The 25,015-nt window shown below is 42.9% G+C and overlaps 1 protein-coding gene across 3 annotated transcripts in view; it reads left to right on the forward strand.

Annotated features, from left to right (window-relative positions):
* Window positions 1-25,015, forward strand: part of ANO10 (anoctamin 10) — a 229,792-nt gene that overhangs the window by 183,276 nt on the left and 21,501 nt on the right. Inside the window, exon 13 of one of the 3 annotated variants that reach the window (XM_055321415.1) lies at window positions 23,435-23,527. The exons of the other annotated variants lie outside the window; for them this stretch is intronic. Coding sequence (XP_055177390.1) covers window positions 23,435-23,449 — 15 coding nt within the window. The 3' untranslated portion in view covers window positions 23,450-23,527. Of the gene's footprint in view, window positions 1-23,434; window positions 23,528-25,015 lie in introns of those variants that run through there. 3 annotated transcript variants of the gene reach the window in all.

A 25,015-nucleotide genomic window follows, 5' to 3' on the forward strand; every position in this document is an offset into this window, starting at 1 on the left:
AAGGCCTGCATGCCCAGAATGTCAATTCTTTGAATTTTATGTTATCCAAACACCCTTCTTTTTAACCTTCGATCTTTGTGCCTGGGTTGTTGCTCTTTACTCTTTCTCTCCCTCTTTTGCTTCACTTCCTTTCAGCAAATTATCCCACTTTCTCTTCTTTGCAGATGCTCATGCACCCCTCTGTTTTTTCTTGCTGTCTCTGCCTTCCAATCTTCAGAGCACTGGGGTCTCAGACCCTCCCCTGGGATTGCCATAAGCCTTAGGGTCTGTGCTCTAGGCCAGCATTCCTACTTGGGAGGGTGTGTTAAGGATGACTGCCCTGGTGAAGGCAGCCCTCCCTTCGTGAGGGGGTAAGGGGCTTTCAGGCCCTCCCATCTCAGCCCCATGTGGGCTGGTACACGGCAGGTGAGGTGAGAATGGACCTCATTCAGACCCTGCTGTCAGTGATACAGTCCTAGCAGCAGCTTAACTTGCTGTCCCCTGTAGAAAACAGTCCTCCTCTGTTGAAGGTCAACTCATGACTAACTCACCATACCAGATGGCAGACCAGGGGCTGTCTCAACCAGAACCAAGAAGTGCATGCACTCTAGGGAAGAGAACACTTCTCCAGAGACCTCTCTACAGAGTGAGGCTGAGAAAAGTACAAAGTAGAGTCGGAGAAACAGGAAACAAAAGGCTGAGCCACTGAGAGCTCTAACAGAAGGTCCTTCCTGCCAGATCCTAAATGCAAGCTTTGTTCATGGGTCTGCTGTAGGAAAGCTTTTGCTTCAGATCATAGTGCACATAATTTTTATTGTTCCAGCAAGGCAGGGAATAAAGATAATTGTTTGCCATTTGTATGGTCTCTTTCATTTGATCAAAAAGCGTGCTCTAACTATAATGGAGAGGCCCTAAGGTCTAGACAGCACTAGCTTTCAGATGAGCTGCTGACTCCAGTGCTGGAGAGCCTTTCTGGATTGGGGACAGTGAGTGCAGGAAGTGGGGTGATGTTCCCAAGAAGCCGGTTTACTGCCAGCATACTGGCTGTGTCCTGGGCCGTCACCAGTGTGATGCTTGGGATGGTGGAGACCAGCCAGGCATTTTTTTTTTTAGATTTATTTATTTATTTTAGAGAGCACATGCATGTGTGCAGGGGAGGGGCCGAGGGAGAGGAAGAGCAAGAGAAACAGATTCCCTGCTCAGCTTGGCACCTGACACAGGGCCAACAGGGTCATCTTATGACACTGAGACCATGACCTGAGCCAAAACTAAGAGTCAGATGTTGAACCGACTGAGTACCCAGGTGCCCCTAGACCACCAGGCATCTTGACACTCCTCTCTAATTGCCTCCTTTTCTGCATTCTCTTAAAACAATCTGCATCAGCATCTCTGATCTGCCACCAGTCTAAAGCTCCATGTCACCCAGCAACCCCCTTGGCTTCCTTAGATCCCCTATGAAACCATGAGCCTTTAGTTGAAGGTGGTTATGTGGAAATGACTTGTTACTATTGTGGGAAAGTGAAGTGGGTTTGATTTTCGTTTACATTTGGTTATAGGACCTGGCTGTTTTTCATCCCTAGCTTCAGGAATCCATTGCACATTAGCTTGCGACAGTCCTGATACCCCTGTTATTTGGAATTGTTTGTTAAAAATACATACCTACATACCTGCATGCAGAGATCTTTGCTCTCTGGAACTTGGGCCTATCCTGGCTACAGACACGGGGTGTCCAAATCAAACATTAGCTGTCAGGAGAAAAAAATGAATTTCTTGTGGGTTAATTATGTATTAACACAGTGGCAGTCTCAGGGAGAAATGGTTGGTTAGCACATAGCTAATCCCCTGGAAGTTAATTTTTCTGGGAAACAATAACTCCAAGATGCAGTCATTCCTGATCTCCAAATTCAGACTGAGGCATCTTTAAATGGTCCTCCATTAGACTTGAAACCATCTGCTTGTTTGCAGCGAAAGTATAAATTTTCCACTGTTCAAAGCACTGTGATGATGGCATCACTCCAGAGAGAGAAGCAGCACCAACGGGGCTGTGCGGAAGCGCTCTTGCCAGCCTACTCTGCAAGGCACTTCAAGTTCATTTCCATTGATTCCATTAGGGAACAGAGGGCCAAAGAAACAGATAATGTCTTTTCAAAATTACCGCCCCTTCTCTAATACTCTCCTGGTCTTCCAGAGGATTCTGCCTCTGGTCTTCCAGAGGATTCACTCACTCTGCCATTTATTTGCATTTGGTCTCTCACAGCTGTAAAACCATTGTCAAAATCAGGATCTGCTTTTGATGGAGTACAAACAAAACGGGAAGGCAAGTTTCTAGGACAGGAAAGCCCCTGGACTAAAGGCAGTATTACGTGTGGCCCTAGAGTGGGCTGTGCTTCTCTTTGCATGTTAATGTAGATTCCAGGGAAGTGGAAGCACTTTAGTCATACCGTCCAGGGTTCTGAAACCACCTCCCTACAGTGTTGCTACCTCCAAGTCGATGGGAGAATCTGAACACTTGTTGTCCACGGCTATAAACATAATCGTTGAGGTCATAATTTGGTTTCAGGGCACACATACGAAAATGTACACCAGCTGAAGAACCTTGTCATGCTGATGTTATGGAACTTTTCATACAGGTAAACTGTGAGAAGGGTGTTAGCTTCTGTTTGCCACGTTACCAGAACAGCATCATCCTTTTTTTTTTTTTAATTTGATTTATTCTTGAAAGACAAAGAGATAGAGGCAGAGACATAAGCAGAAGGAGAAGCAGGCTCCCTGAAGGGAGCCTAATGTGGGACTTGATCCTAGGACCCTGGGATCATAACCTGAGCTGAAGGCAGATGTTCAACTGCTGAGCCACCCAGGTGCCCCAGAACAGCATCATCTATTTGAGAGTTATCAGAGAAAAGTTATTCAGACTACTTGGAGTCAAAGTCTGCACCTGGAAATGTTCACAGAAAGCCTCTCTTTTCACAAATACAGCACTGTTGTATTCAAAGTATATTTTCTCATGCAACTAAATATAGTAGGCGATCATGGATTTTGATTTTCTGAGTGTTCAGCTAGATGAGGTAAGTAGGACATGGGCTTAGTAACATTACCTTCTGGCCAATTATATAAATGGCACCCTGCTTGAAAAGGCACACTGGTTCCCAGAGCACATCAGAGTAGTTTACTATGCTGTAAGCTTGGAACATCATCTTCTTCTTCTTCTTTTTTTTTTTTTTAAATATAAATAGAGAAAGACTCACAATATTGTAGTCATAAAAAGTTCCATTACAATCTAGGTAATGGAATCCAAATACTCTGGTCCTGCAGTATCAGCTATGAGCCCAGCGAGAAGAGTTTAATATTTTTTAAGTAAAATTTTTAAATGACAATAATAGGATATATTTAAAATTACCTAGAGGGGAGATCCCTGGGTGGCTCAGCAGTTTAGCGCCTGCCATCCGCCCAGGGCATGATCCTGGAGTCCTGGGATCAAGTCCCGCATCGGGCTCCCTGCATGGATCCTGCTTCTCTCTCTGCCTGTGTCTCTGCCTCTCTCTTTCTCTCTCTGTCTTTCGTGAATAAATAAATAAATAATCTTTAAAAAAAATAAAATTACCTAGAGGAAAAGTCTTTTTGCAACAACTTCTTAGTAAAATACAGTTATAAACAACTTTGTGCACCATTCTTATTCCCTTTGTTTTACCTTCCTCTCAGCTTCTGTTAAATATAGTAGATTTTTGTGAGGGAAAAACTAAATGATCTCATGTAATGTAATACATTTTATTGTTCATTTTCAAAGCAATGAGCATGGTAGAAACCATCCCAGCCTCCCATTTAACATAAATGAAGGACTCAAATCACTCCTTCCTCCTTCTTAGTTTCCCTTCTAAAGGATGGATCTTTGGAAATAATATGCTGCAAAAAGAATAAATTCCAATGTAATATAAAAAGTAAACTCCCCTTAAAACAGAGACATTGAACCTTTATAGTGCTTTTTTTTTTTAATCCAGTATTTTGGTAACATATTAACCCAAGCATGAAATACAAATTAGATGGGTTAGTTGGTCTTTATCTTACTTACTCATAATTTAGAAATGTCATATACACATGCTTTTGAATGTTTTTTGTTGTTTTAATGATTCTTTTATTGTATAATAAAATTAACTGGTAAAATTCACTCCTGTTCCCTGCGGTAATTAGTGATAAGTAACACAGACTGCGTTTTATAATATCTGGGAAGGACGATTCTGAAAGATACAGATGCTCGGCTATAAAGGAAGTGAGAATAGTATGTACTTCCTTTCTTTCCCAGATGTTGTGACTTTACAGACTCCTCCACTTCCATTCCTGTTCAATGGAAGCAGGATCTTTGGGCAGCAGTAGTGGTGATGTAGGGGTTCAGATCACCTCCACAGGCACTGTTGAATGGTGCACAGTGAGGGTACCTTGAAAGCAAGAAAAGATTCATGGACAGATCTTATAACTTGTCAGAAATATCTAGAGCTACAAAGCTTTTACACTAATCTCAGGACCTAGAATGTAAAGGTACAAAGCCATGGGGAGAGTGACCCAGTGCTGGCCTTGGGGCGGGGTGCCCACTGCAAGCTGCGCCTTCCACACATTCACTCAGCAAACATTGTATGCACCTTCTGTGCATCTACTAGAACATAGGGCGATATGAAAGGAGCACATTTGGAAGTGATACGTATTTGGTGAAATTGTAAGTGCTGATTATAATTCTTCAGTTGCCAAACTCTTAAATTATACCTTTGAATTCCTCAAAGGAGCAAGCACTAAGTTGAAAATCAAACCCATTTTCAAAATCACACTGTATCCTGCTGGTTTCCCTTATGTCTCTATTTTCTTTTGGTACTTTAAAAAGCACAGAAATTATCATTCTACAGAGTACAGTAATATAGCTTAAGCCTCTAATATATAATTAATAGATGAACTATGTTAATAAATCATGTTTAGATGAACTGAGATTCTTCTTTTACATCATCTGAGGATTCTCTATGACCAAGAACTGCTCATTTTTATTTATTTATTTATTTATTTATGATAGTCACACAGAGAGAGAGAGAGAGAGAGGCAGAGACACAGGCAGAGGGAGAAGCAGGCTCCATGCACCAGGAGCCTGATGTGGGATTCGATCCCAGGTCTCCAGGATCGGGCCCTGGGCCAAAGGCAGGCGCCAAACCGCTGTGCCACCCAGGGATCCCTCAAGAACTGCTCATTAAGGTGACAAGCCGTGTTTGTAGGTTTCCATTGCTAGGCTTAGGAATTCAGGTCCTTAACTTGTCATCATAAATGGTATCAGTCCTCATGTAGTGAAACATTGCTGAGGAACCGGTGAAGGGGCCTCACTCTCTCTTCCAGGACAGCTCCTGCTGCCCCTGACTGTCCCTTCCTCTGTCCCATCCACTTGCCCTTCTGCTACCACAGCTCACTTCCGATTCCAAATGTAACTTTGTGGTATGCTCCTGCTAAAATCCTTCAGTCCACATTCCAGAGCAACCCCGGCCCCTCACCATGGCTGTTTCCAGCTTCATCTCCCCCCCCCCCCCCAGCCACATGGAAGTGACCAGCTTCCTAGGTCACCCCAGGTGGTTTTGCCTCTGCACATTCTCCTCACTCTGCTGGCTCCCTTCTTTCTGTCCAATTCACCTTCCTGGAAATGTTCTCCTGCTCTCTTAGGACTCCTGGGTCACCACCTGTGGTGGTGTTTTACCAACCTGTGTCCTGCAGTAGTACCTCACTTGTGGTAGATGTGAGTGAAAGAGTGGGCTTGTACCCCTTGCCTGCTGATTGCATATTTTCACATGTCTGCACCTTCCCAAAGAAGGTGGTAGCTGCAGCGCTGCTTGAGGCAGCAGCGTTAATCTGGCGGAGGATCCTTAGAGACAGGCCCTGTGCCTGGGAGCCCAAGAACTGCAGGGAGGAAAACATAGTTGCGAATAGAACACCCGAAGTTGTTGGCAGTCTCCTTTAGGTCAAGGGACCCTACCCAGCGTTCTAGGATTTATGAGTCTGGGGCATGGATTCCAGTCTGTCCTCTAGCATGGAGAAGCCATGCAAGCTTGGGCTTGCTTCAGTGCCCTCAGTGCTGAACTTGAAGACCTGGGCCAGGCCATCCCTGAGGAGCTTTCATCTCAGTAGGGCAGCTCTTCCCAGGAGGACTCAGCATGTACACTGCAGGGTGGGGCAGCCCACTGGGCAGCTCCCCTAGTGTTCAGATGACAGTCATATGATCAAATGGCACCGTCATGTAAAATGTCTCATTCCCAAAGATGGGCAGATTTGGAATGCTGTAAGTGGAATTTAGTGCTCACTTCATCTTTTTTGCTAGAGAGTTGCTAACTAATTTTACCTTTCTAAAAGGATACAGTACAGCTCTGTGAGTAACAGGATATAAAGAAGCAGTTGGCTTTGGGGAGAGACTTCCAGCACTGACTTTCGAGTGCATTCTGCATATTTTGACTATCATGAATTGGATGCCCCATGATTTATATTGTGAGCCACTCAGTGTCCTGTGTTCCCATCAGCCATGATATGTGTTTAAGACAGCTCTCCAGGTGCTGATAACTTACCAGCATTACAATGGGACTGTTGTTTCAAAATTAGCAATAAACAGGTGATAGTGGCTCCTTTTTTGCCTCTAAGATTTCAGCATTGGCTCAAAACGTTTACAATTTTGCCTCTAGGGGATCCCTGGGTGGCTCAGCAGTTTAGCACCTGCCTTTGGCCCAGGGCGCAATTCTGGAGTCCCAAGATCGAGTCCCATGTCGGGCTCCCGGCATGGAGCCTGCTTCTCCCTCCTGTGTCTCTGCCTCTCTCTCTCTCTCTCTCTCTCTCTCTCTGTCTATCATAAATAAATAAATCTTTTAAAAAATTTTTGCCTCTAAATATATGGTCCTGATCATTTTTAACTGAATACTCCAAAATTTTGAAAATGAGTTGAATCTGGTGAATGAAAGCATTTGCACATGGCCTGCTTTGGGTGTTTCCATTACGTTTCTGAGCAGTGAAGGCTCCCACTCAGCACAGACCACTGGGAGCCTGCTCCAGACACTGCATAGGAGGCCAGGCCAACCCCAGAGGAGCAGGAGTCCTGTGTCAGCCCTCCCACAGGGACAGGTGCTCTCTGGAGGCCCTTCAGGAGGTGCCAGAGGATGGCCCTGAATGGTTGCCATGGCAGATGAGATCCTTTCTGCTCCCCTGAGAACTGTGTTTCTATAACTGTGGGTTGTGTTCATGTTTATCACAGTAACGATCTGTGGTTAGCCTGCTTCTGTGCTGATGGGGCCCTTCCATAAGGTGATGATTTCTCTATTTCCTCCTTTTCTAACCCTTGCAAGAGGAGCTGAAATAACTATTCCACCTTAACTATGGTGCCACTTAGAAGAAATTAGAACAAAATCGTTTTTCTCCTCAGGCCCAAAGAAGTGGGTAATTACCTTTGACAAAGTAGCTGATGATAATCTAACAATATTAGATAAATTTGTTGATAATTAGATAATAATAACTATATATTCTAGGTTAAAATTATAGTTCCTTGGAAAAAAATATACAGATTAAAAAGTGTTAAGGAGTAATTTGTCAGTTTCCCACAAATTAACTAAGCTTTGAATCTTCATAAAGTTACAACACAGTAGGTTCATAGAGGTTCACTGGGTCAAAGTGACCATTCCTGGGTGACATCCTGGGTCAAAGCAGACATTCTCACATCCCATCTGGCCTCCTCCCTGTGAACTGCTCTAGGAGTCCACAGATGCAATACCCAGTTTACCCCAGGACTCCTCCAGGTGTTTAGAGTTCACCAAAGGATAGAATTTCATAAAAATTAGAACTATCAAAATCCTGAAAAACCAGGAGCAGTTTGTCAGAAGAGCTAAGCACCACAGAGGAATTTAGATTTGCTTAATATTTTAAGGATGAGTTGGATCAGTTTGCAGATGAAAATTGTAGCACACATTTAAAACATTTTTTAAATCTTCGTTTATTTGGGGCACCTGGCTGGCTCAGTAGGTTAAGCATTTGCCTTTAGCTCAGATTGTGATCTCAGGGTCCTCGGATTGAGCCCCACGTATGGGGCAGCCTACTTCCTCAGAGTCAGCAATGAAGAGTCTCTCTCCTTTAGTCCCTATCTTCAGGAATAGCCTATACCTTTTTTAAAGGGATGTTGATTTATTATTAAGTCCAGCTTCCTAAGGATAATCTCTCTTTTAGTTAACTCTTTTTTTTTTTTTTTTAAGATTTGCTGGAGTTTTTTATTTTTTAAAGAGAGAGGGAGAAAGACTATTAAGCAGGCTCCACGCCCAACATGGGGCTCGACTTCACGACTGTACAGTCTGACCTGAGCTGAGATCAAGACCTGGATGCTTAACCAGCTGAGCCACCCAAGCACCCCTCTTTTGGTTAACTTAAAGTCACTTCATTGACTACATCTACAGAGTCATCTCGCCTTTGCATATAATGCACTCTTATCACAAGAGTGACATCCCATCGTCTTCGTCATATTCTGTTGATTAGAAGCGAGTTCCAGTTCCCACTCATTCTAGGGAAGGGGATTGTCCAAGGCATGAAACTAGGAGATGGGCATCGCTGGGGGTGAACCCTGGGACATACCTTAGGGTATCCACCACAGGCACTCAGTAAATAGTTATTAAATTGAAGGATCCTTTTATAAGCCAATGGTGCTTAGAGTGCAGAACACATGTTTTAAGAGGGAACGGGTGATCATTTGTAGCTAAGTTTATAGGTGAACTAAGCCTATGTCACAAAGTGTAGCTAATCTAAAATATCAGTATGCAGCTTACCTTGTGCTTAGAATAAGATCAGGGTGTGTGCGGTACTGGAGAAATACTTCTTCCCATCTTCTGGGGAATGGGGTACTCCCATCTGTCTGCACCTCACCACCCCCATGCCAGGCCTGTTTGGGGAGAGGCCACATCTGCTGCTCCCTTTCCACCACGGCTGGAGCAGCCCAGCCCTCTTGTGCTGCCCTCAGCACCTTGCTGCCACACCCACACAGGCTCAGCCTGGACCCCTACTCCCCAGGCACCCAGGTGGCCTTTCTTCTCCTCTAGCCAAACCATCCCCCTTCATAAGGCTCATCTTGCTAGGTATCAGACTGAGCACTTGGTGAAGAGGAAGACTAACCTTCATGGGCTCTTGATGGATGTCTGATAGATGCTGAATGTCACTGTATTTTTCTTCAAAATTCAGAATATCTTGTGGCCCTCCTGTGAGTTCACTGCAGTACTCTGTGTTCAGTTTGAGAATTGTCTCTACCTGGTGTAGGCTTCCACCTGCATTGAGTACTCCCTGTATTGCAACACTGCAAGGCCCAGTGTTTAGGTCAGGGGCAGCAGCAGAGGAAGAAGTATGCCAACTAGCTTGAAGCCTGAGCAGGATGAAGGAGAGGCTTGGCAGACCTGCTGGGGGAGGAGGACAGAGGAGGAATGTTCTATCCTGGGTTGGTGCAGAAAGTGGCAGCTTGCCTCAAGATAAAACATATGTCAGCTGTGGCACGATGTTTCCTGATAAAAGGGTCTTCATTTGTCTGTCACTAGCCTGTGGATGAGGTCTTGTTTAATCTACTGATTTGTTGTAGAGCATTTGCTTCCCTTTTGAGACAACAGTTGTGTAATTATCCTCAGTGAGGACATGGAGGTGTGTTTTTAGATGAGCTTGAAGAGAAGGCATGTCCCTCCTCGGCACTGACCCTGGGGCTGGCTTGTAGTTCCCTGTGGAGCTGGCGGGGCCCTAGGTGTAAGGCAGCTGTGGGATGGAGAGCAAAGGTGGAAGGCATGCCCTCATGTAGGAGCAAGAGAAATCAGCACCCCAGCACCCTGGGAGTCAGTTCACGCTGGAGCCCTGTAAGGCCAACACTGTCACTGGCATGACTTTATGACGTTTTAACACACGCAAAGTAGTACTGAGTGTTATTAGGTGTAACACATCTGGGGGAGGAGAACCACATGGGAATGATGAGGAGCAAACCAGGGAAGTATTATTCTGTTGGGGAGGAGGGTGGAAGATAAGATTCAGAGGAGCTGCCAAGGTGGAATCCGTTGTATAAGCAAGATCAATACATCCCTCCCTCCCTCCCTTATTTTATTTATTTGAGAGAGAGAGAGAGAGAAAGCATATGCACAAGCCCAGGGGGAGCAGCAGAGGCAGAGCAAGAAGCAGGCTCCCTGCTGAGCAAGTCCTGATGTGGGGCTCGATCCCAGGACCCTGGGATCATGACCAGAGCTGAAGGCAGATACTTAACCCACTGAGCCACCCGGGTGCCCCACAAGGTCCATTTCTTAAAGAAGCTGGGTGGTGAGGCAGTTATTCTTTCCAACTCCATGTGTTTGTGAAATAGTTTATAATTTTGAATAGGAAGAATAACACTTTATTATAGATTTATGAGAATTAAAATTTTTGTGTGTTTATTTGCTTTATGGAAAACCAGCAGGTGTGCCAGGGGGTCCATCTATTGTTTACTGAGTTTACAGCCACTGAGCTGAGGGGAAAAGCCTACTGGGGGATATTTTAGGCTCTTGTGTGCCCAAACCAGCCTTTGCCCACAGCCCCTGCTTTCTTCTGGGGCATAGGGACCCCTTCTTAGAGTCTGTGCAATTGAAAGGTAGCAGTATCCATGCCCAGCACTTACTCCAGAGTAAGCATCAGCTGAACCTATATCCACAAATGTGATGGCTTCTGGATCCTTCAAAGGATAAAAGGGGAAGGTTAGGAAATATGGGGATATGTTTGTACTTATACCTATTATGCTATTACTGAACATTTTTATATCTATGCGAAGGACTCCATTCTGTAATTAGAACAAAAAAAGCAATCATGTAGAATTGTTCCAATTTCAATTCATTAATTTCTCCAACCTGAAAATAGTCTGGGATTTTTTATAACATTCCTTTTTGCCTGAAACAATTTGAACCATGAAACTACTGGTCTGTGAAATGATTGAACAAATTAAAAATGTGTGTAAGTAGCCAGATCAAAATTAACAGGAGAGTCTAACAGCATAAACAGAGCCCATTAACAAAAGAAACAAGTCCATTGAGACAGGCATATTTTGTGTTTGTTTTACCACCTCCTCCCCTTTTTAAAAGGTAATATACCTTTACCCAGAATGATTTCCTAACAAGACTTGAGTTGAGAAGGAAATGTGAAATTTGGAGTTTTTTAATTTGTTATTGAAGATGAAACTATGTTCTCCTTCAGATCAGGAATGATTGTATGATGGAGTGTGTCTGATAATGGTTCCTTCATAAATGCTGTGGCCAGCCTATCTTAGGATAAAATATTATGGAAACTAAAACAAGCAGTATGAGAGGCCAAGATTATTGATACTTTTAAGGACCCAGTCCCCCCAAATCCTCTCAATATAGTTTTTTTAAAACAGTGCTCTAGGGGATCCCTGGGTGGCGCAGCGGTTTGGCGCCTGCCTTTGGCCCAGGGCGCGATTCTGGAGACCCGGGATCGAGTCCCACATCGGGCTCCCGGTGCATGGAGCCTGCTTCTCCCTCTGCCTGTGTCTCTGCCTCTCTCTCTCTCTGTGACTATCATAAATAAATAAAAAAAATTAAAAAAAAAATAAAACAGTGCTCTAGGGGCACATGGGTGGCTCAGTTGGTTAAACATCTGCCTTCAGCTTAGGTCTTGATCTCGGGGCCCTGGGATCAAGCCCCATGTCCAGCACAGGGGGAGTCGACTTCTCCTCATCCTGCCACCTGCCCCCGTCATGCTCCCTCTCTCTCAAATAAATAAAATCTTAAAAAAAAAAAAAAACTAGTACTCTTAATTGCTGACTAGAGAGTAGAACTATATATACATGTATATTTTTCTAGCAGAAATACAGATAGAGGCAGATTCAAGTCTATGAAAGATAATTAAGGAAAACAAAAAGGTTTTGTCATGATGACTGTGGGCTTGATTCTTGACAAAGTATGTCCTGCTGAACCAGTGGATCTGGTTCTGCATCTCTGCTCTTTGCCCAGCCATGCCCAGGCCCACTTCTTCCCTTACACAGAGCCAGCAGAGCTTTTTAAAGATGTGGGGGAATGAGGTCACAGCCAGCCAGCCAGCTTTCTGTATGCAGTGTCCCTGGCTAGCCTGGTGATCTCTCTAGTTTGGCTTTCTGACTCTGGGGTGACCTAGCGCATCTTCTGTGGGCAGGTGAATCCTCCTAACACTCATCGCCGTCTAATAGGACTTACCACTTACTTCTGCCTCCTCCAAAAGCCTTATTTAAACAAAAGGAAAAATATAAGAACATAAATCCATTAAAAAGATTGGAAAAGAAAAAAGCATACTAGCAGCTAACCAGAAAAGATTGGAGAATTTCTGTAAAATAGAAAGTAGAAAAGACAGGTTGGGGATGCCTGGGTGACTCAGTGGTTGAACATCTGCCTTTGGCTCAGGGAGTGATCCCGGGGTGCTGGGATCGAGCCCCGCGTTGGGCTCTCCATAGGGAGCCTGCCTCTCTATCTCTGTGTATCTTATGAATGAATGGATAAAATCTTAAAAAAAAGAAAAAAGAAAAAAAGGTTGACCAAGAACTGGAGCAGAGATGTTGCAGCCCCATTAGACATAGCCAACTGCTGGCTGGTGAGAGCAGCCCCAAGCTGGAGGGCAATCCAGAGAGGAAGGAAACCAGGAGTAGATGGGTTCAGGCAGCTCTGTCAAGGGAGTGGCACGTCTCCATTGGGAGAAAATAAGCGGGAGGAGCTTTGGAACTGTGACAGGGGGTCTATGTTACTCTGGACCTCCAGGACCCATAGGGAGGGGATACAAGGAATGCATGGTATCCCAGGATGGGAAATGCTTTCTTCATGTGGCTCCTCCTGAGACTTGCACGTCACCTACCTGTTGCCTACACACCCTAAAGTAAAACAGGCTCATTGGTGTATGCATACACAGAACCTACCCAGAGCCTCTCCTCCCCATCCAGAGGGAGGACAGGGTGGAGATAGATGGCACAGGAAGAAAGAAAACTGCTGGAAGGTGCCCATTCTTCTCACCTAGTCTTTGGTGGAGTAGATCACCAAGGATCACATAGTCCTTTCAAAAGTGTGAAGAAACTACCCAAAAGCATTAGATATTTGAAGAAAATCAATACTGTGACAAAGACACCAGGATATACTGCTGGTTTTTAACAGACACAAATATGGTGCAGTAGAGAAAGGGTAGTCTTTTTAACATGGTGTGGGAACAATTGGATATCCATATGCAAATATAATCCCCCCAAAAAACAAAAAATGAACTTGGACCCAAGCTTCATACCAAAAAGGCTTGTAAACCTAAACAGAAAACCTAAAATTATAAATCTTCTAGAAAAAGAAAGATAAAATCTAACTTGCATTAAGCAAAGATTTCTTAGATACAGCCTCTGAAGCACAGTCTATAAAAAAACAAATCGATAAATGGCACTTCATCAAAACTGAAAGCATGGCTTTTCAGAGTCTGTCATTTATACAATGAGAAAGCTAAAAGAAAGGCAGGAGAATCTGCTAGAAAACTGTCCTGGGGGCCTCTCAGACACTTTTACTCTCTTGTGGGCTGGAAAGATGCTGCGTCAGACACTTCAGCCTCCCCATGTCCCCCTAGTTCGTTACCCCTTCCCCCACCAGGTAGGAGCAAAAGCAGAGCAGCAAACAAGTCCCTCAAAATCATAGTTTCCTGAAATCTAAAAACTGTTTTCAGGAAAAAGCCACAGAGGAGCACACAGTTGACCCTTTACCAACATGGGGGTTAGGGACTCCCCCTGATTCAGTAGAAAATTTGCTTAACTTTTGACCACCCAGAACTTAACTACTAATGGCCTACTGTTGACCAGAAGCCTTACTGATAACATACACAGTCAATTAATCCATGTTTTGTATGTTATATGTATTATATACTGTATTCTTACAGTTAAGTTAGCTAGAGAAAAGAAAATTTTATTAAGCAAATCATAAAGAAAAGACATTTGCAGTACTGTACTATATTGGGAAAAAAATCCATGTATAAGTGGACCTGCACAGTTCAAACCTGCATTGTTCAAGGGTCAACTCTACCTTCCTCGAATGCCAGAAGATACAGAAATTGAGGGAATTGGGAATAACAGTGGTTTGAAGCCAAGTAGCATGGCTGTGTTTCTATCCTAAGATCTAAGTTTATTAGCCCTAGGTGTGTGACCTAACCTTTGTTCAGGACAGTTACTGTGTGTACAAAGTGGGAAGCACAGTGAGAACTAGGGATAGGGCGGCCATGTGCCCTGCAGCCAGGCCTTGCCACTTCCGCAGGGTTGCCAAGTAACTAATAGGCCTCCCACTTTCTTTACCAGCACGGGACACGATTCTGTCAAGTGTAAAAACTACATGCAACCGTAAGGGTTATTTTTTGAATTGTTTCCTATAAAATCTAGCCAATCTTTCTGCTAGAAAAAGTCTAGGCTGTAACATTTTAGAAGGGATTAAACATTCCTGGGCAAGATGGAAAAAAATCAGGAAGGAAGCCAGAAAAACAAATATCCTGAAGAGGCTTAGAGTCAAGAGGTGAGGGTGGAAGAATTTGACACAAGGGAAAAAGAGAAATGCAGATATGTGGTGATGTGTTTATGACAGGAGGCTTTCCCATAGAGGGTAAATCTGGACTTTTCAAGGAAAAGCAGCATGCCAGCCCCTCAGGACAAGAAGAAAAGAGGATAGGTCTAAAGCCTGTTGCTGAGCACAAGAGGCCATGGCACCTGAGGGTGGGACCAGAGGACACAAACATAGAGTGTGTACTGCTGAGCAGGAAGGAAGTTGTCACTGTGGCATGTATGTGAGAGCAGGTCTGCCCACACATGCTGTATCAGCCCCTGCAGTCACCCTATACTTTCCCTGACTCTCCTGAAAGTGAAGTGTGATCAAAAAAGTAGCTGTGATACCCTGTGAGTGTTCACACCTTTTCCCTCCCCTGGAGGTATTCCTTCTCTACCAGCTCTGTCCATAGGCTTGTATATAGTGCTGACTTATGGGGGATGGGGGTGGGGGGGAGACAGCAGCAGGCTTGACTGCCTTCCAGTGGAAAGGGCAGATGAGAAGGGAAGAGCTCAGGGGATGGAGGAGAAGTCAGAGACTAGTACCTGGGAGGGCTTTTCTGAAGAGGCATGGAGGAAGGAGCTACATTTGGGGGCCTCAGGAAGCTCAGCTCACAGGAGATAACCCAGGTTTTTTCCCTACCAATGTCAGAGGACCTGCAGGAGAAGGAGACCAGGTGTTGGTCCATGTTGGAGGTCAAGACTTGTGACTGAAAGGAAAGGAAGATGAATGGCTGTGTAGAATGTCAAAGAACATGATTTCGGTTTCTAAATGAGCCTTAAAATGTTGGGAGTAGAAGAACCAATAGAAAATACCTCAAAATTCATGAGAAGAATGAACTTGTCAGAAAATTGGCCAGTATAATCAAGAGAACTTTGTGATTTAAGGGAGAAGAACATACGCCCAGATTAAAGCATTCAGTCTATATAGAATTAGAAACCACAGATAAGACATATTTAGTTGAGAAGGTACCCAGTAACTTACAGGAGAACATAAAAATGATGAGACATAGGGATTCTCATGGCCTGGGATACTTCTGAGTTGTTCCTGTATAAAGAATAAAAGTTATTGGGGCTTTGAATGACACACTGGACCAGATAGACTTCACAGATATATTCAGAGCATTTCATTCTAAAGAAGCAGAATACACATTCTTCTTGAATGTACATGGAACATTCTCCAGAATAGATCACATACCAGGTGACAAATCAGGTCTCAACCGATACAAAAATATTGAGATTATACCATGCATGTTCTCAGACCACAATGCTTTCAAACTTGAAGTCAGCCACAAGAAAAAATTTGGAAGGAATCCAAATACATGGAAGTTAAAGAGCATCCTACTAAAGAATGAATGGGTCAACCAAGAAAATAAGGAAGAATTTAAAAAAAAAATACATGGAAGCAAACTAAAATGAAAACACAGTAGTTCAAAACCTTTGAATGCAGCAAAAGCTGGTCCTAAGAGGGAAGAATATAGTTAATACAGGCCTTCCTCATAAAACAAGAAAAGTGTCATATATATGACCTAACCATACACCTAAAGGAACTGGCAAAAAAACAGCAAATAAAGCCTAAATCCAGAAGAAGAGAAATCATAAAGATTAGAGCAGAAATCAATGATATAAAAATGAAAAGAAGTAGAATAGATCAACAAAACTAGGAGCTGGTTCCTTGATAAAATTAATATTGGTAAACTAGCCAGACTTATCAAAAATAAAAAGGAAAGAAACCAAATAAATAAAATCATGAATGAAAGAGGAGAGATCACAACCAACACTGTAGAAATACAATTATAAGAGAATATAGGAGCAATTATATGCCAACAAATTAGACAATCTGTAAGAAATGGATGCATTCCTAGGAACTACCAAAACTGAAACAGAAAGAATTAGAAAACCTGAACAGATCCATAACCAGCAAAGAAATGGAATCAGTAATCAAAAATCTTCCAACAAACAAGAATCCAGGGACAGATGGCTCCCCAGAGAAATTCTACCAAACATGTAAAGAAGAAGTAATACCTATTTTTCTGAACTTTCAAAAAATAGAAATGGGAGGAAAACTTTCAACCTATTTGTATGAGGCCAGCATTACCTTGGTCCCAAAACCAGACAAAGACCCGACCAAAAAAGAGAATTACAGACCAATATCCTGATGAACATGGATGCCAAAATTCTTACCAAGATATTAGCCAATAGGATTCAACAGTACATTAAAAGGATTATTCACCACGACCAAGTGGGATTTATTCCTGGGCTGCAAGGATGGTTCAACATTCACAAATCAATCAACGTGACATACTACATTAATAAAAGAAAGAACAAGAACCATATGATCCTCTCAATAGATGCAGAAAATGCATTTGACAAAGTACAGCATCCTTTCTTGACTAAAACTCTCCACAGGGTAGGGATAGAGGGAACATACCTCAATATCATAAAAGCCATATATAAAAGACCCACAGCAAATATCATCCTCAACAGGGAAAAACAGAGCTTTTCCTCTAAGGTCAGGAAAGGGATGCCCACTCTCACCACGGTTGTTCAATGTAGTACTAGAAGTCCTAGCCTCAGCAATCAGACAACAACAAGAACAACAACAACAAAAAAAAATAATAAGAGGCATCTGAATAGGCAAAGAAGAAGTCAAACTCTTACTCTTTACAGATGACATGATATTCTTTGTGGAAAACCCAAAAGACTCCACCTTAAAATCGCTAGAACTGATAGAGGAATTTAGCAATGTCCCGGGATACAAAATCAATGCACAGAAGCCAGTTGCATTTCTCTACACCAACAATTAAGCAGAAGAAAGAGAAATCAAGGAATTGATCCCATTTACAATTGCCCCAATAACCATAAGATACCTAGAAATAAACCTAACCAAAGAGGTAAAAGATCTATACTCCAAAAACTGTAGAACACTTATGAATGAAATTGAAGAAGACACTGGGACGCCTGGGTGGCTCAGCAGTTAAGCATCTGCCTTCGGCTCAGGGCGTAATCCTGGAGTCCCGGGATCAAGTCCCAGTCGGGCTCCTTGCATGGAGCCTGCTTCTCCCTCTGCCTATGTCCTTGCCTCTCTCTCTCTGTGTCTCTCATGAATAAATAAATAAAATCTTTTTAAAAATTTGAGGAAGACACCAAAAAATGAAGAAACATCCCATGCTCATGGATTGAAGGTCAAATATTGTCAAAATGTCTATGCTACCCAGAGCAATCTACACATTCAGTGCAGTCCCTATCAAAATACCATCAACATTTTTCACAGAGCTGGAACAAGCAGTCGTAAAATTTGTATGGAACCAAAAAGACCCCAAATAGCCAAAGGAAAGTTGAAAAAACCAAAGCTGGAAGCATCACAATTCCAGACTTGTGTATTAAAGACTTTGAGCTGTATTACAAAGCTATAATTATCAAGACACTATGGCACTGGCACAAAAATAAACATATGTATCAATGGAACAGAAAAGAGAACCCAGGAATGGATCCTCAACTATATCATCAGACTAATCTTCAACACAGCAGGGAAGAATATTCAATGGAAAAAAAAGACAGTCTCTTCAACAAATGGTGCTGGGAAAATTGGACAGCCACATGCAGAAGAATGAAACTGGACCATTCTCTTACACCATTTGCAAAAAAAAAACCCAAAATGGTCGAAAGACCTAAATGTTAAGATAGGAATTCATCAACATCCTAAAGGGAAACACAGGCAGCAACCTCTTTGACCTCGATTGCAGTGACTTCTTGCTGGACACGTCTCCAAAGGCAAGAGAAACAAAAGCAAAACTGAACTATTAGGGCCTCATCAGAAGTTAAAAAGCTTCTGCACAGCAAAGGAAACAGTCAACAAAGCTAAAAGGCAGCCTTTGAAGTGGGAGAAGATATTTGCAAATGTTTTATTGGATAAAGGGCTAGAATCCAAAATCTATAAAGAATTTATCAAACTCAACACACAAAAAGCAAAAAATCCATTCAAGAAATGAGCAGAAAACATGAACAGACATTTCTCCAAAGAAGACAGACAAATGGCCAACAGACATATGAAAAGATGCTCCACATCACTTGGCATCAGGGAAATACAAATCAAAACCACAATGAGATACCACCTCACACCAGTGAGAATGGCTAAAATTAACAAGTCAGGAAACCACAGATGTTGGCAAGGATGCGGAGTAAGGGGAACCCACTTACACTGTTGGTGGGAATGCAGGCTGCTGCAGCTACTCTGGAAAACAGTTTGGAGGTTCCTCAAAAAGTTAAAAAAAAAAAAAAAAGCTACCCTACAATCCAGAAATTGCTCTACTAGGTATTTATCCAAGGGATATAAACAGTGATTTGAAGGGTCACAGGCACCCCAGTGTTCATAGCAGCAATGTCTACAATAGTCAAACTATGGAAAGAGTCCAGATGTCCATCAACAGATGGATGGATGGATAGATGAAGAAGATGTGAGATATATATGTGTGTGTGTGTGTGTGTGTATACACACACACATATACATACACACACGATGTAATATTACTCAGCCATCAAAAAGAATGAAATCTTGCCATTTGCAATGACATGGATGGAACCAGAGGGTGTTATACTAAGTGAAATAATTGAGTCAGAGAAAGACAAATACCATATGATTTCATTCATATGTGGAATTTAAGATACAAAACAGATGAACATAGGGGAAGGGAAGGAAAAATAAAATAAAATGAAAATTGAGAGGGAGGTAAACCATAAGAGACTCTTAACTGTAGGAAAGAAACTAAGGATTGCTTGAGAGGAGTTGGGTGGGGATGGGGTAACTGGGTGACAGGCATTAGGGAGGACACATGATGCAAAGAGTAGTTGGTGTTATATGCAACTTATGAATCATTAAACTCTACCTCTTAAAGTAACAACAACAACATAAGAATGAAATTAAGTCAATTTGAGGTGTAATATAACAATAAATCCATAAGTGGGCCTGTCCTAGGGTTGAAGGAACAGCCCGATGATATCATTAAGGAACTAGGTAGGCTTTGGCTCTCTTCCCATCCAGCCATTGTCAATATGTTAGCTTTCATCGTGGTCACAAGGTGGATGCCATAGCTCCAGGCATCATATCTTCACACACTCTGGTCTAAAGGCAAGGGAGGCTTTTTATATTAGTCTTTTTATATTAGGAAGGAAAACCTTGCCCAAAAGTCCCTCAGGAGACTTACCCTGAAGCCCCACTAGGCAGGATTTAGTTAGTAGTTCATGACCTAACTATCAGGGAGACTAAGAAAGCACCTGGCATTGCTGACTTTGAGAGTAAAAGATGGGCTCTCAGAGTACAGGACAGGTAGAGACCAGGCAGGGACTGAAGGCACTACATAGCAGTCGAAGAGAGTGTAGCTTGTTCTGATAGATTCAAGTTTGCAATAAGCTCTGAGTGTTGGAGAAATGCATACAATGAAAGATGCATGGAATGAAGATGAATAGTGAAGATGGTGGGAAGGCTATGGAATGTGCTAGATGAAGGCATTCAGAAAGATCAGGACAGGCTTCAATAATAAAGGTCAGAAAGGACAGTTTAAAACTTAATCAAGATAAACTGAAGGTCTTGCATTCTATTTAAAAAAAATCATCATATCAGCAAGAGAAAAACCAAGAACCATATGATCCTCTCATTAGATGCAGAGAAAGCATTTGACAAAATACAGCATCCATTCCTGATCAAAACTCTTCAGAGTGTAGGGATAGAGGAAACTTTCCTCGACATCTTAAAAGCCATCTAGGAAAAGCCCACAGCAAATATCCTTCTCATTGGGATAGCACTGGGAGCCTTTCCCCTAAGATCAGGAACAAGACAGGGATGTCCACTCTCACCACTGCTATTCAACATAGTACTGGAAGTCCTAGCCTCAGCAATCAGACAACAAAAAGACATTAAAGGCATTCAAATTGGCAAAGAAGAAGTCAAACTCTCCCTCTTCGCCGATGACATGATACTCTACATAGAAAACCCAAAAGCCTCCACCCCAAGATAGCTAGAACTCATACAGCAATTTGGTAGCGTGGCAGGATACAAAATCAATGCCCAGAAATCAATGGCATTTCTATACACTAACAATGAGACTGAAGAAAGAGAAATTAAGGAGTCAATCCCATTTACAATTGCACCCAAAAGCATAAGATCCCTAGGAATAAACCTAACCAAAGAGGTAAAGGATCTATACCCTAAAAACTATAGAACACTTCTGAAAGAAATTGAGGAAGACACAAAGAGATGGAAAAATATTCCATGCTCATGGATTGGCAGAATTAATATTGTGAAAATGTCAATGTTACCCAGGGCAATGTACACGTTTAATGCAGTCCCTATCAAAATACCATGGACTTTCTTCAGAGAGTTAGAACAAATTATTTATTTTAAGATTTGTGTGGAATCAGAAAAGATCCCGAATAGCCAGGGGAATTTTACAAAAGAAAACCGTATCTGGGGGCATCACAATGCCAGATTTCAGGTTGTACTACAAAGCTGTGGTCGTCAAGACAGTGTGGTCCTGGCACAAAAACAGACACATAGATCAATGGAACAGACTAGAGAATCCAAAAGTGGATCCTCAACTTTATGGTCAACTAATATTCGATAAAGGAGGAAAGACTATCCACTGGAAGAAAGACAGTCTCTTCAATACATGGTGCTGGGAAAATTGGACATCCACATGCAGAAGAATGAAACTAGACCACTCTCTTGCACCAGACACAAAGATAAACTCAAAATGGATGAAAGATCTAAATGTGAGACAAGATTCCATCAAAATCCTAGACGAGAACACAGGCAACACCCTTTTTGAACTTGGCCACAGTAACTTCTTGCAAGATACATCCACGAAGGCAAAAGAAACAAAAGCAAAAATGAACTATTGGGACTTCATCAAGATAAGAAGCTTTTGCACAGCAAAGGATACAGTCAACAAAACTAAAAGACAACCTACAGAATGGGAGAAGATATTTGCAAATGACATATCAGATAAAGGGCTAGTTTCCAAGATCTATAAAGAACTTATTAAACTCAACAGCAAAGAAACAAACAATCCAATCATGAAATGGGCAAAAGACATGAAGAGAAATGTCACAGAGGAAGACATAGACATGGCCAACATGCACATGAGAAAATGCTCTGCATCACTTGCCATCAGGGAAATACAAATCCAAACCACAATGAGATCCCACCTCACACCAGTGAGAATGGGGAAAATTAACAAGGCAGGAAACCACAAATGTTGGAGAGGATGCGGAGAAAAGGGAACAACCCTCTTACAGTGTTGATGGGAATGTGACCTGGTGCAGCCACTCTGGAAAACTGTGTGTAGGTTCCTCAAAGAGTTAAAAATAGACCTGCCCTACGACCCAGCAATTGCACTGTTGGGGATTTACCCCAAAGATTCAGATGCAATGAAACGCCGGGACACCTGCACCCCGATGTTTCTAGCAGCCATGTCCACAATAGCCAAACTGTGGAAGGAGCCTCGGTGTCCATCGAAAGATGAATGGATAAAGAAGATGTGGTCTATGTATACAATGGAATATTCCTCAGCCATTAGAAACGACAAATACCCACCATTTGCTTTAACGTGGATGGAACTGGAGGGTATTATGCTGAGTGAAGTAAGTCAGAGAAGGACAAACATTGTATGTTCTCATTCATTTGGGGAATATAAATAATAGTGAAAGGGAATAGAAGGGAAGGGAGAAGAAATGGGTAGGAAATATCAGAAAGGGAGACAGAACATAAAGACTAACTCTAGGAAACAAACTAGGGGTGGTGGAGGGGGAGGAGGGCGGGGGGTGGGGGTGAATGGGTGACAGGCACTGGTGGGGGCACTTGACAGGATGAGCACTGGGTGTTATTCTGTATGTTGGTAAATTGAACACCAATAAAAAATAAATTTATTAAAAAAAAAAAAGTACAGGAAGAAAAATTCTGACCAGTTGAAGCACATGTGAAGAAAGCTGGCTTGTCTCCTTGGCTTCAAGTTCCAGTGAGCTGGAGACCCAGTTGCCAAAGAAGCTTGTGTAACCAGAGGCTGCAGAAATAATGTCCAGAACAAAGGGGTGTGACCGCAAGGCCTTCTGGGCCCATCCCTAGCCACTTCTCTTGCCCAGTCTCTGTCCCTGGATTCTTTTGCCACCTTCATCCTTTGGTGTCACATTCTCCCTGCTCAGAAAGCCCCTTTTAGTGACTGCTCAGCAGATTCTTTCCCTTGATGACTCTTGCTTCTGCAGCCTTTCCTGATCCCAGCACCCAGGGCCCCAAATAAAATAGGTTACTGCTGCCTTCATTCCCAACCTAACTCCTAACACTTACTGGGCCTCAGCGCTGCTCATCTTGCTGCTGGACCCAAGCTTGACTTGGAGGGCTCAGAGGATCCCTGGCATTTGCATATGATGGTGACTAAGATGTAGAGTACAGACAAATCAGCAATAATCAGGAGACAAAGTCAACCACACTTGGTTTTCCAAGGCTCCTGAGCTGTGCACTTCACTAGGGAAGTGGCCTAGCTTTAGGAAATGATCTTTAATTTAGTTTTGCCAGTTTAGTGACATCCAAAGGAAGATGTCAGGTGGGCATTGGCTTTTGTTTTTTGTTTTTTTTTTTTTAAATGGGCATTGGTTTTGAGCATTATATGAGTTGGGAAGGAAATCTGGGCTGGGAGTAGGGAATGTGTGCATGCAGGTGGTGCCTGCAGCTGGGTGTGTGTGAGCTCGCTGGAGAGCACTGTCCACAGTAGCTTCCAGCCACCTGTGGCTATTTACATTTAAATTAGTTCAATTGAAATCAAATGAAAAATTAGCTCTTTAGTTGCACTAACCACATTTTAAGTGCTAATATAATATTCCTATCATCACACTGTGTTCTGGCAGGTGGTGCTGATCTAAGTGAAAAGAAGAGAGGGCCTGGAGTTGACCTGGAGGGCCTTGAAGATTGTTTCCAGAAAAGGGTAGGCACAGTGCAGAGTGAGAGGTGTTAGGACTGGAGGGCCAGGTGAGGTGTCACATCACAGACACGGGCAGCAGTGTCAGGAAGGAGCTATCTGTTGAGCATATCAGATGAGGACGGGGAAATTCCCTGGGTGAGGGCTCTCTTCCAGGTGGTTCATAGGAGCCACAGTGGAGTGGGCAGGGAGCCAGAGTGAGAAAACAGCCGAGAGGGACCTTTCCATTGACAGGTTCGGCTGGGAGAGTGGGGAGGAGACTGAAATGCCAGCAGAGGGGAGAGTGAGGGTAAGAGATGGAGGGGAGGATTTTGTCTGTTTAATGAGAGGAGGATGTTTCATAGCCTAACGAAAATTCCAAAAATGTATTCCCCAGATACACTCACATGTTCATAAAGGACACACTGGTTTAGGGGACTAGTTAATTATCATGTCACAAACCCCTCGGACATTCAAGAGAAAGAGAACTTTCTATAATTCCTGATCTAGGACTGTCTCCAAGATTTATTTTGCAAGATGCAAGAAGGATATCCACAGACATCCTAGACTGATATTTGCAGGGGATGGGGTGGAGGAGAAAAAACAAAATTTCTGAAAGAATGATTGTAAAATTGGTCATAGATTAAGAAATTGCCTCCCAAGATGAGGGGCTAGGGGACAAAGAGGGAGTGAATCTTTATTGGTGGTATTTTTCTAGTGCTGGATTTGTTTAAACTATGCACATATATTTTAAAAATAAAGAGTTTTAAAAATCACTAGGAAAGGATTTGGTGGAGAGAGAGGGAGGTTAAATAATCAGGACAGGAGAAGTAACTCACCTCCTTCCTCCCTGGCCAGCACCTCTTGACCTTTTACTACTCCATTGAGCTCTCCATAAAATCAGGCATATTTTAACGAAATGAGTTTTTGTGACATTCCATATTAACCACCCCATATTGTCTATTGCTAGATAACAAATTATCCCCAAACAATAAACATTGGCTCTCTCACAGTTTCTGTGAATCTGTACATGGCTTACCAGAGTGCCTCTGATTTTGGGTAGAGCCACAGGCATCCCAGCGCTGGATGGGCTCATGCCAGTGGCTGCTGAGAGCCTCAGGACCCAGACGTGAGTCCCTCACCAGGTGGGCCTCTCCACGTGTGAGGGCCACTCAACAACTGGGCAGCTAGCTCCCATCAGAGCTAGCACATGAGAAGGAGCACCTGAGACAGAAGCCACAGCCTCAGACGTGACATTCCCTCACTTTTGTTGTGTTCTCTTGTTGAGAAGTGAGTCACTAGGTCCAGCACATACTCTAGGAGAAAGGGTTCCAAAAAGGGGTCATACCAAGGGCAGGAACCACTGGGGGCCAGTTAGAGGATACCTACCACATATCCCCAAACTCAGCTCAATTGAATGCCTCTTTGTATGCTAATATTCTATTCCAGTTCGTCAATATGTCTTTTGCATCCTGAGTAAAAGGGAACTCATGATTTCATCACTGTAACCTCTTCCATAACCTTATATCCT

Source organism: Nyctereutes procyonoides, unplaced genomic scaffold, assembly GCF_905146905.1.
Source record: "Nyctereutes procyonoides isolate TBG_1078 unplaced genomic scaffold, NYPRO_anot_genome, whole genome shotgun sequence".
In the NCBI taxonomy this organism is placed as follows: Eukaryota; Metazoa; Chordata; class Mammalia; order Carnivora; family Canidae; genus Nyctereutes; species Nyctereutes procyonoides.